The sequence below is a fragment of the Alexandromys fortis genome, unplaced genomic scaffold (assembly GCF_014885135.2).
Source record: "Alexandromys fortis isolate MF-2015 unplaced genomic scaffold, M_Fortis_MF-2015_v1.1 scaffold_21, whole genome shotgun sequence".
In the NCBI taxonomy this organism is placed as follows: Eukaryota; Metazoa; Chordata; class Mammalia; order Rodentia; family Cricetidae; genus Alexandromys; species Alexandromys fortis.
Window position 1 is genome coordinate 12037495 of NW_026067905.1, and position 12450 is coordinate 12049944.

Below are 12450 nucleotides of genomic sequence, written 5' to 3' on the forward strand. Positions count from 1 at the left end.
CTGTTCCGCACACAAAGAGGTGGTCTCCCTACCATTGCCTAAGCCTGTAAGTTGCGTAGGACAGTGGCTCGGTCCCAGGGGGCTGTTGTGGGGAGGTTGGGAAGTTGAAGAACACCCTGGCTCTTCCATCATGTCAGCCAACAGGGAAGAACTGAAGAAAACCAACCCGGTAAAGGAAGAATCTCACCAGGCATGCGGGGGCCTCTGTGAGCTCCTGCCAGATGAAGGCAGGACAGAGGAGATATTGGAAACGACCCTGTGAACCTTCCAATTTTCTTTCTTTGTTTAGAGCCCAAAGTAGCCTCAGCCTGGCGTAGTTGTAAATTGGTGCCCAGCCTTGGGGTGGGAAGGAACGGGTCTGTGACGTCTCCGGATAAGGTCCAGTGGTCTTCAAGGCCCTTCCCAGTCCAGGACCCAGCCAAGGCCTGAATCTAACTGACCCGTCTAAGGCTCAAAATAACCTTGACAGATACTTTATAGATGAGGACATGGAGGCCCTGGCACTGAGTAACGTGCCCTCGTTGGTATGGCTGAAAGAGAGGGCAGGTTAGAGCCTGAGCCATTCTTGACACAGCCTTTGGGGGCTTCCTAAAAGTTGTTCAAAGGGGCTTTCTCTATCCGCGGGTTAGACACACGTACACTCCTTAGAAACGAATAGCATGACCAGGCACTGTGGCCAGAAGCAGACATCGTGGTGGGACCATGTGAGCCTATACTCAACTGCAGCTAGCGCGAGGTTGCTGGGGGGCTCTCGTGAGGACTGACTGACTGTTATCTTCCCCCAATCCTGACAAGCGGCTAACTACACCATGACCTTCTCTCTCTGCAGAAAAAGAACTACAAGGAAATTTGCTTGGAACTGACACAAGTAAGCTGTTTTGAAGCTCTGCCTGCAGTCAGGCCTGAGATCCATGGGAGGTCATTGGAGACAAGGGCCATTTCTTATTCTTGGTGCCAAGAACCTATCCTAGGTGCTAGGGGACACAAGAAAGATAAGGTCCTTGTTTTCATAGGCCTTCACAAGTGACCAGACATAAACAACAGTTTATGTCTAAGTTTCTGTTTCAATCCACAGGTAAATGATCACAAAGGACTTAAACAAGAAGGGCTATTCATCAAAAAAGGGATGACCCAGGAGCTGAAGGTCAGTGTCTGGGCCTAGGTGGCCAGGGTACAGATCACCTGGGAAAGGGGTGGCCAGCCAGCTAACTTCACTAAGTCCTGGTCTTTTATTTTTAATCTGTTACTTTGAAACAATTTGACTTACCTAGGCGTTACAGAGAATGGCACAGTGAATTCTAACACACATTTCACCCAGATTCCTAAATGCTGGCGACTCACCACTGTTGCTTTAGTCTCTGATGCTGTCTGTCTCCTTTTCTACACAATGCACACACCAGTGTACACACACGCACACACACACACACACACACACACACAAACATCACCCTGCATATCTATAGGCTCCATGCCTTTAATTCGGCCAATCTGGGATTAAAGAGATTTGATAAAGCACTACAGACATTTTTCCATTGCTTCCAAAACAAGACAGTAGTAATCGTTTGCATAGTGTTTACGCCACATGTGTATTCAAGGAGGTCCAGGAACGGTTCAAAGTCTTTGGGGGGTGTCCACAGGATGTAGGGGTGTCAGCGTTAGCAAATTTAGATATCTGCAGGGTTCCTGTAGTTTCTCTCACTGAGGAACTGTTGTGGGTACTTCCTGGTCCCCCCTTTCCTGGATAATGGGTGGGCATCTTGGTTGTATGTCCCTTTCCGGGGTTCTTCCCTCGACCTTCATCACAGGGTCCTGTTCCAATCCTCCATGGATACCCAGAATGACTGACCATGGACACTCTCTGAACCATTTCAGAGTTAAGCTTAGCCAGATCTTTAATATGTACTTCCTAAAAAGGACCATGTTCTCTTATGGTTTTTTTATTTGTTTGTTTGTGTGTGTGTGTATAATTATCAAAATCGAGTCATTAACAAAACCCTTATATTGATGTCACCAGCTGTCCCATTACTAACAGCAAAATCATTTGGCCTGGGGATCTGGTCCCTGACAAGTGTTTCTTCTAGTACCCCCTCCCCCACAACCCTGGCCGTTCTGTGTGTGTGTGTGTGTGTGTGTGTGTGTGTGTGTGTCTGCCTGTGTGTCTGTGTGTGTGTATCTGCCTGTGTGTCTGTTTGTGTGTGTCTGCCTATGTGTGTCTGTCTGTCTGTCTGTGCCTGCAGAGGCCAGGAGAGGGCCTCAGACCCCCATGCAGCTGGAGTCAGAAGCAGTTATGAACTTCCAGATGTGGATGTTGGGAATGGAGCGCCTGTCCTCTGGAAGAGCAGCAAGCCTTCCCAACAGTTAGGACATCTCCAGCCCCATCATGTCTCTTTAGTGTGGATTACTTTTTCAACATTTATCTTACTGGATCCTGACAGTTTTGAGGATTTATTTTACTGACGGATCCTAACTCTCTACTCATCTGCCTTTTTCAGAGTTAGGCCAGGGGTTTGGGGCAGACCTTCCGAAGCTGCGCTCTTTTCAGTGTGTCCCCTGCAGTCCCAACACCGCCCTTTCCTTTCCTGTTTGGTAGAGCCCCATGGACCTGCCTTTGTTGACTGTTGCGAGATGTCTCCAATGTGTTTCTCTCACATGTATTTCCTCAGAATGAACTCAGGGAGGTGAGAGAAGAACTCAAGGAAAAGATGGAAGAGATAAAGCAGGTGACACAATAAGGTTTCAGCAAGAAAGGAAAGTGGGACTTTGAGGGAAACCCTGACGAGTCAAGGAAGTCAGGAACTGCATGGGTGAAGCAACAAACTGACTCTCACCTGGTCTCCTACAGCGTTCCAACCCTGGGCAGCATAGAACATTAATTTCTTACTTATACCATACCTCTAAGCCCATTTCAAGCGATTAAGAATTCCCTAATGTATTAAAGTTGGGGGTGATGTTAACCTCAGCAATAAGTGTAAAGAGGAGCTGACTAGGAATTTGACGACAGTCACAGATCAACTGTATCCCCCTCATGCATCTTCCCAGAGGAGGCTGTGCAGACAGAGGTCTCTTGTTTCTAGGATACAATCACTTTATAGCTCACTTAGGGAACAGGGGGACTAAGCAAGGAGGAGTAATTATGGTCTGAGCCCCACATGTCAAAGCTGTTGCTAGGGATGACCTGGTAGTGGTACCTGTACCCTAGACCCTTTGTAGACTTCTCAGGAAGAAAGGGCTTATGTAGGGTAACTATTAGCCATCCATTCCCACGATCCAGCCACCACCCTTTACTCAAAATGCCCAGAAGACCCTGTGACTGGCTTCAGGATTACACTTGAGGCCTTGTTAAATCGCACTTTTCTTCCTCACTAGATAAAGGATATAATGGACAAAGATTTTGATAAGCTTCATGAATTTGTGGAAATTATGAAGGTAAGCTTTCACTGTATGCCTTCCGTGGGTCACATGGGAAGTGACGGAAGAGACGGCAGGCCCCTGCTCTTGAGGCCCCTACCACCCACTAGACAGACTTGCAGGCCGTCTGTTAATCAGAGGTTTAGAGGTAGGGAGAGCAAGTTAGGAGCGGAATCCTTGGAGAGAATCTGGGCCTTAGACTTGGTAAGATTATGTCGCAAGCTTGATGTGAATGTAACTGAAGGCCCAGCATGATTCCCTTTTGGCTCAGAAAACAAGACGGATAACTGGGACCACAGAGCAGCGGTTCGCAAACATTCGTCTGTTTCAGAACGACTTGGGACAAGTCCCAGGTTCATACTCAGCTAGGGCCTGGGTCCGGCTGACTCAGAGCTTGAGAATCACCGATGCAGATGCTTAAGTAGGCAAAAGGCAATGCCTAGAGTGTTTCCAAGGCTCCTAAGGGACACTAGGATTGCCGGGTTAAATTCATGATAACCCCACAGTTATCAAACCGGGGTAGTTAATAATAAGCAGGGAAATATTAATAATAAGCAGGAATATGAGGGCTCCTTTGCCAGGGATGGATGTCCTGAGAATCCCCCGGGAGCCTATTAAACATCCAAACACCCAGACTCCATATAGACCGAAGACTGAATAATAACTATTTCAAAGTGGAGTTGCTTAAGTGCTATAAATGATTTTAAAATGTATATATGTGTTTATATATGTTATGTATGTATTGAGACAGTTTCTGTGACACACATTGGCCTCCGGCTTTTGACTGATCCTGCCTCTCCCCGAGTGCTACAACTGTAGGCCACCTCCCGTGCTTGGCTTCTACCCAAGGCATCTGGATGTGTGCCTTTAGCTGCAAATCGGGTCCTAAACCCTTGAACAACATTCATCAGCCTCAGGTGGATGAGATCAGAGAGGTCTGTCACATTGGCCCCTTAAACCAAGGCTTCCCTCAGAGAAACTAAGCCAGAATCTTTGCGAGTGAGGGCCCAGCCCCAGTGACTTCTAAATTTCCCCATGGGGTTCTAGTAGACACTTAAGGCTGAGAACCATATGTCCATCAAGTTTTAAATTTGATAAAGGTGATTTTGGGGGTACTAGGGATTGGATCCCGGGGTCTCACATTGCTAGGCAGCCTCTCAACCACTGAACTGGATCCAGCCCTGTGATAAAAGGTGGTTTTAAATGTCAGAAGAAAAGGGTTATGTAATAATAGAAGACCATTGTTCGACTCTGTGAGGAAAAACCAGTTCATTAGCTCTGTAAGCTGAAGTGGTCTATAACATGAACTTGAGGAATAAAAGCCAGTAAGGAAAAGTTATAAATATAATGGCTAAATTTCAAAGTATTGATGTATTTGCCTATATGAATGTTTTAAAAAAGAATTAAGATGGAAAAATGCCATATGCAGAATTTAAAAGCAGTTTGAGGAAATCATTTTCCATAACTGTGATAAGGGACAAAGGGTTTATAATCCATAAAGTATAGATCTCACACAAAACAATCGGAAATAAATGACAAAATGGGCAAGGACATGATGGACAGGCCAGAGAGAGCAGACGAAGACAGAGAGCACAGCGGCTTTACAGCAGTGCAACTGTGCAGCTAAACAACACAAAGTTGGGGCCCAAGAGACAACTGAGCAGCTCAGAGAGTGTGCTGCTCCTGCGGTGGACCCCAGTTTAGTTCCCAGCACCCACAATGGGGGGGTCACAACTTCCCATAATTCCAGCTCCAGGGGATCTGATGCCTCTGTCCCTGGAAGGCAGCTGGACTCAAGTGCACACACCCAGGCACACACACACCACACAGCATCTATCTTTAAGTAATGTACCTGTCACACCCAAATATTGGGCTCATTACAATGAGAGTACTAATTCATACAAAATCGGAATATTAGAAGATAGGCATTCTCAAGATTTATCCCATGAGAATATTAAACTGTCAACATGACTGAGCATAAACTATTTTCATTTCAGAATTATTTATAATAGCAAACATTTGGGGATAGCCACAATTTCCAACAATAGAGAAGTAACTAAATTATAGTTTCTCCATGTATTAGGGCTTATAAAAATGCTTAATATAAATATATAGGAAAAGGATTGAAAAATAGATTCACCAAAAAGGCAGATAGCAGTCTTGTGATTCAGTTTTTAAATATTCTCCTGCTTTATCCGGCTTTTTTTTTTTTTTTTTTTTTTTGCAAAGGGCATGTACTATTTCTATATTAACATGCAACCACCATAAGCATTTTATTAGTGGCCACTCTGGGTATGGAGAGGCACAAAGAAAGCTATTTCAGGCAGGGAACAGCTTGGGCACAGCAGGAGGATGGCTGTGTTTCCCAGTCATGGGGGAGACAAGCCATGGAGTGAGGTCATCTGGGGGAAACAGAAATAAAACTGCATGGGCACACCGTGGATACTGATGGGCTTTGAGAAACAGCTGACAAGTTGGGACTTGCCTCTCTAAGCAGCAAGCAGTCTCTGGGGCTTCTTAACACACAAGGAGCAGCTGCAGGCAAGGTGGCCTGGGAGGCAGAGCAGGTGGGGAAGATCTGCAATTGCCTCCTGCTGTGGTAGAGAGAGGACAAGAGGAGGGGGCAGGGAAGAGGGGAGAGTGGAAGGCGACTTGGTGGTTCTTGGTGACAGATTCGGGATAACGGAGTCTTAGGTGAGTGTCCATAGCGAGCCCAGAGTGTCTATCTGGGTGGACAAGGCAGTGGAGAAGTCGTCGAGCACAGTGGGCAAGCGGAGCTGATTTAGACGGGGAAGGAGAGGCTGGCGCCGTGTGCTCAGCCCAAGGGGCGTGTTTGGCCCTAAGGGGATTTTAATACTCTTCCCGTGTATTCTGACATTTACAACCATCGACACAGCTGTCTTCAGAAACCACCCCCTCCCCACCAAGGCTGTGATTGCTTTGTCAGCTTTCTGTCGATTGAACTGGCTCAGAATCTTTCTGTATTAGAAACACTTTCACTGGAGAAAATAGTTTTTATGACCACCAATCCATTCTCTTTTAATTTTAAACCATTGTTTTTTCTCTTTTAGTTCTCAGTGGGTAATAAATGAGCCATGTTGTTTTAGCAACTGTCTTCTATTTCATTTTTAAGATTTGTTTTCATTATTTTAAATTAGTGTGTGTGTATGTGTAAGTGTATGTTTGTGTGCACGTGCATGTGTGTGAATCCATGCATGTGTTTGTGGGGTGTGGGGGTGGATGCACGAGGTGACCAGATGTATTGGATCCTCTGGAGCTGGAGTTAAAAGCTGGGTGCAAGCTGTCTGATGTGGGTGCTGGGAACCAAACACTCATGTCCCCTGCAGGAGCAGTGTTCTCTGAACCACTGAGCCGTGTATCTGGCCCTCATTTTACTTCCTTTCACTTGTTTTATTTTTTGTACTAGAACTGTGTTGTCACATGCACGCATGTGTGTGCATGCGTGTGCGTGCATGAGGGCATGCACACACACACACACACACACACACACAAGGGTTCAAAGACTGGAGGCAGAATCTCTGAGGTTACAGCATGTTTTCTTAGCTGTGCTGTTTCACGGGCATCAACTCAAAGCCTCATCCCCGAGGTCAGGCAGAAGGAGCTCCTGGCCTCTGGCTCACCTAGTGGCCATGGTAAGCCTTCTGCCTCCGCCTGTGCTCTGGTGTCACTGTGGAGCTGGGGTGGAAGGTGACCGTCAGGGACATGCCCCATTCCCCTCAGCCAAGGCTGGTGAGGATTCTTGAAGTATAAGACAGGAGGAGTTAGCAGAGAGAGAGGGAGGAGGGGAACTCTAAGCTCTTCAGAAGGAGAATTCTAGTCTTGGGTTCTCTCTCGAAGGAAATGCAGAAGGATATGGATGAAAAGATGGATGTTTTAATGACTATACAGAAGAACAACAAATTGTAAGTGCCACCTCCTCCCTCCTCTTTGCTCAGTACCCTGGGGGCTCAGAGAATGCACTCCTCAAGGAACTGCCTTGGCTCCACCATTACAATGGCTGGAAGTCAAGGCCTTCCGTGCACCCGTGTGCAGGTAGAAACAGTCTCCCCAAATCTCTGCCCACTCCTGACCCACCAGTCCCCTTCAAAAACAACCAAAGGAGCAGCAGGAACTCGGGCAGATAGGAAAGATGGACAAAGATCCCCAGCTCAGACCCAAGCAAATGGAAGAACCTGACGGAGTATCATTGACTAGCGATAAGACGATGTCACAAAAAACAAAGACTAATCCACCGGATCCCCTTCATTCGTGTCAGAGTTGCTGCGTAAGTGAATTCCTGTGTGCCCTCAGCACTGTCTACAGCCCCGGGCTGCTCCTGCCCTGACCCTCTCCTCCCCCAACCCCAGAGCTTCTGCCTCACCCTACCCCAGTCCTTGGATGAATCCCCTAGTCTGGAAACCTTCCTTAGCTGCCTGCCTTCGAGGCTGCGGTGAGACCCAAGGCACAGTTGTGCAGTCAGCCCCTAGACGTGCCTGCTCCGAGTTCTGCTCAGTCACTCTATCCTCTATAGCAAAGCCTGGTGAGGTGCCCAGCAGGCTGGCCAACTTGGACCAGGGAAAAATGATCATTTGTGTGCCGTTTCTGTCCCCTCTACAGGAGAAATGTTTGTTGTGTGCCCTAAAGAACAACTGCCATCGGGGGTAGGTAGAGCCATGCGAGAAGGGCCTTCTCAGTTGGACTCTGGTTATCCCAAAGGAGTGAGCTTCAGCTTCCTTTTGCAGCCAGCCTCACCTGTGGGTGTACAGGGACTAGGGACTGCGAGCGGGGTTCCCCACCCGGCATAATCACCCAGACATAGAGGATGTGGCACCAGGAGAGAGGATTTGGGTGGCCGACCCTAAGGTTGCTGTCCACAGGCTCCCTTGGTGGGGAGGGTACCCCTTCCGCGGCAGCCTCAGCCTGGCCCCAGGTCCCCCACCTTTCTCCCTCCTAGCAGGAGACCTTCACACCATGCCTGGGCGCCCTTTTCACCTTTGTCATCTGGAGCTGCTTTCTGATTTATTTGTACTTCAACCCTGATGAGATGGAGTATGTGCTTCCCACCTAGTCCAGTCATGGAGCCCACCAGCAGCTCCGGCTCATCCTCTCTGAGCTGCAAGGCAGGGTTTTCTGCCCTCTTACACCCCATCCTCACCCCACCCAGGCTTCCACCTGGAGATTAAAGACTTTCATTTGAAGTCCAAAGGTTGTTACCCTTTTGAGTACTGGCTCAACATTTGGGTGCCCAGAGCATCACTTTTTGGTTCAACAAATTTCGGACCCCAGTTCCTCTTCCTTTCCCTGTTGGCCAGTGGGACATTCTATCTGAGTGATCTCAGTCTTGTCTCTCTCCACTTCACTGGGCCCTAAAAGTCCCAGGTCAGAGCTCCAAGATGGCCGAAAGACATCAAGCCCCAGTCTGTGTAGACTCAAGACATATGCCCACTGCCCTGCCTACCTATCCTCTACATCCTGCACCCCTGCTATATGACCTGGATGTCAGAGGTAACTCTGGAAACCTCTGAGCCTCAAGTCTGTTCCCTTCTAAGGTCTTATGACTAAGTAGACTGTGATAGCCCTTGTCACGAATTCTAATTGGTCTTAATAATAAAAACCCAGAGTCAGATATTAGTGGGTGAAAGCTGAAAGATCAGAAAAGCAGATCAGGCAGTCACTAAGAGTTCTTACCTATACAAAACCCTCAGACAGAAGGGGTGAGCTCCTGTCTTCTCCCACCTTATGTTCCTCTCTCCTCCCAGCCATATCGCTACCTGTCTCTATCTCCCTAGTGCTGGGATAAAAGGTGTGAGCTCTGTTTTTCTTTGTGACTGGTTAAATCTCAGGTAGCCCAATGTGAGCTTGAACTCTTGATCCTCCTACGTCCTCCTCCCAAATGCTGGAATTAGAGGTGTGTGCCACCACTGCCTGGCCTCTGGTTAACTAGTAGCTAGCACTGGCCTCTGATCTTCAGGCAAGCTTCATCTGTTAGAGCACAAACAAAATATCACCATAGCCTTTCTTGGACTCTGGTGAGGTTCACCTACTTTCTGCCTTTGCAGAGGAGCAATGTCCCTTGTCCCTTCAAAAGACCTTTTCCAAGTTGGAGATGAGCTGTGAATGGTGCTAGTCTTTAATTCTAGCACTGTGAGGCAGAGGCAGGCAAGGCAGATCTCTATGAGTTCAAGGTCAGTCTGGTCTACAGAGCGAGATCTAGGCTAGCCAGAGGGATGCAGTGAGACACTATCTAAAATAAACAAATAAAAAACCCACAAAAAACAAGAAAAATTAGAGATGAGTCAGAAACCACCAGCCTCTCCCATGCCTACCTCGATTCCCTAAGTGCAGGATGATAAAACTGACTGCTAGTTTAAATGAGAGGGAAGAAATGTAGAGAAAACAGTGTCTTAGAGACTCTCCCACCACAGGTATGACTCTTCGGCTTTGGTTTGACAGGGCTCTGTATTCATTGCACGCCGATTCTTCCATATCTTCTTGTTGGCTGCCTCTACTTTTAGACAGTGTAATTAGTCAAGTTCGTAATGGTAACAATACAAACGCATTGGGTGTTTCAGATGCACATTTTAAAACAATAGCCAAGCACAGCGAGTGGAGGCAAACAGGAGACAGATGGGGCTAGCCCTGTCCTTGTTTCTATCTCCACTGTTAACAGAACAACTTGGAGCAACAAGAAACGGCTCTTGCTTTGCTAATGACAAGGTGTCAGAGGACTTACATTACTGCTGGGGGCTTTGGGGGAGAATCTGTCCTTGCCTTCCCCAGCCTCAATGGCTGCCTCTGTTTCTTAGCCAGTGCCTGCCTCCCTTCCTCAAAGCCAGCTACAGCCAGTGGGGCCTTAAGCTATATCACACTGACATGTCTCTGACTTTCTCTTAAAGATTTTCATGATTACATTGAGCCCATCTAGATAACCCAGAATGTTCTCACTGTAGCCAACAATTAGCTACAAAATGCAACAGAGTCCTTGGGTGTCTTCGGAAGGTCATACTCTACCTCCCATTATGACATCTCAGACCTCGTGTAGGAGGTTCTTCTGTCTATGTGTTGCTTTCATTGGTTGAATAAAGAAACTGCCTTGGCCTTTTGATAGGGCAGTACTTAGGTAGGCGGGGTAGACAGAACTGAATGCTGGGAAGAAAGCCAGAGTGGGAGACCTACCATAGAGACGCCATGGTTCTCCTGCCTGAGACAGACACTGGTTAGACTCTTGCCAGTAAGCCATAGTCACATGGCAACACACATTAATGGAGATGGGTTATACTAATATGTTAGAGTTAGCCAATAAGAAGTTAGAGCTAATGGGCCAGGCAGTGTTTAAATAAATACAGTTTCTGTGTGATTATTTCGGGTGTAAGCTAGCTGGGCGGCCGGGACAAACAAAGGGCCACCCCGTTCTCCTTTCAACACAGACCCTAACCCACAAATGCTCTGTTCTTTAGGGCACTGGCTTTCACACAGGCCCACAATCTCCATCACTGCTGTCTCACTGAAGGAGTCTAATTGTTCCCCCCTTGTGGGATGGATGCAGCAACCAATGAATAGAAAAGGTTGAGATATTGCAGGATACCTCAGGGATACAGTGGCTTCCTTCCATCTTGCTGCCCTTGGAAACCACTGAAGCTGTCCTTGGCAAGGGACTGAAGCTTCCTACCAAGAGCCACCTAACATACCGTATGAGAAGTAGGTCTCAGCCTGGAGGGTGGCTCAGTCGGTAAAGGCTAGGCTCACAACCAAGATATAAGAAGTAGGTCTCATCCTGGGAATGTAGCTCAGATGATTGAGGGGTTATATGACATTGAGAAAGAACTCAGATCCTCAGTACTGTGTAAAACAGGCCCCCTCCACTACTTGAGAATCTCTCCAATCTCTTTGAGAAGGGCACTAACTCCATTCACAAGGGCTCTGACTTTTAGACAGATTGTTATTGCCTATTAGATGGTTATTGGAGAGCTAGCCTCCTCTGAAGGCATCACCTCCACGTTTGAGGCAGATAACCATCTGAACTACCGTGTCTCCCTCCTCCTACACTGGGAACAACCTCTAGGCTCTCCCCCCCCATGGCCCTTTACCATTTTCTAGGGCCTACTTTTCTTCCTCCTTGGGATATTGAGGGCTGAGGTGTTTCTCTCAACCCCACAGTCCCAGAATTATCACACTGCTCTGTGAATGAATAAACTTGATCAGCACTCAGCCTTCAAGGCTCAGAAGATAAAATTAAAATTAAACACTGAAAGAAATCAGAATCAGGGGGCTAGAGAGATGGCTTAGTGGTTAAGAGCACTGCCTGCTCTTCCAAAGATCCTGAGTTCAATTTCCAGCAACCACATGGTGGCTCACAACCATCTGTAATGAGGTCTGGTGCCCTCTTCTGGCTTGCAGACATACAAGGAGACAGACTATTGTATACATAATAAATAAATATTTTAAAAAAAGAAATCAGAGTCATTCTGGTCTAAAATCTATAGTTATTAATTAATGACAGAAAAGAAAACTGGCCTAGAACACAAGAGAAAGCCCTTGTGACCCAAAAATATAACCCCCAGTTCTGTTGTTCTTAAAGAAAATAAAACATTTCTTCCTCTGAATCAAGTGTCTATAGCCATAATTTGATCAGTTATAAAATGTTCCCCCAGCCCTCTGCATTCATCTGCTAGCTCATTTTCCTAGTGTGGCTGAGATAAGAATATACATTTGTTTGAGAGGAACCAATGTAAACTTTACTAGAAAGAAGAACGAACTTGAACCGTGATCTCAAATCACCGTCCCTGGCAGGTGACTCGAAGCTTCGGGATTCAAGCCCTGACCTGTCCCCACGGCTCTATCCACCCGTCTCTGGTACCTCCCAGTCCTGTCACACTCTGCACAGTCAGCAATAAATCCCCCCACCTGTACCCCCAAATCTCTTCTTGGCCCAAAGTCACAACAGAGGTCCTTGTTCTCGCTCAGTTTTCTGACAGACAGAGCACAGGGGGATCCCTAGCCCAATCCTAGACCTTGGTCCCCAGTAGGATTTCCTTCGGCCCA

The 12450-nt window shown here is 47.2% G+C and overlaps 1 protein-coding gene across 4 annotated transcripts; it reads left to right on the top strand.

The window, feature by feature from the left end:
* Positions 1 to 130: 130 nt before the first annotated feature.
* Tex35 (testis expressed 35) lies at positions 131 to 8702 on the top strand. 4 transcript variants are annotated; one of them, XM_050135411.1, is made up of 9 exons: positions 131 to 169; positions 830 to 868; positions 1076 to 1144; positions 2664 to 2720; positions 3367 to 3426; positions 7267 to 7331; positions 7507 to 7693; positions 8026 to 8069; positions 8363 to 8539. In XM_050135411.1, exons 1-9 carry the CDS (start codon positions 131 to 133, stop codon positions 8424 to 8426), a joined length of 624 nt encoding a protein of 207 aa, XP_049991368.1. In that variant the 3' UTR covers positions 8427 to 8539. The 4 variants fall into 4 exon arrangements, with proteins under 4 accessions (XP_049991368.1, XP_049991369.1, XP_049991370.1 ...); XM_050135412.1 differs by having other exon boundaries at positions 8366 to 8539; XM_050135413.1 differs by lacking the exon at positions 8026 to 8069 and having other exon boundaries at positions 8363 to 8702.
* Positions 8703 to 12450: the final 3748 nt, after the last annotated feature.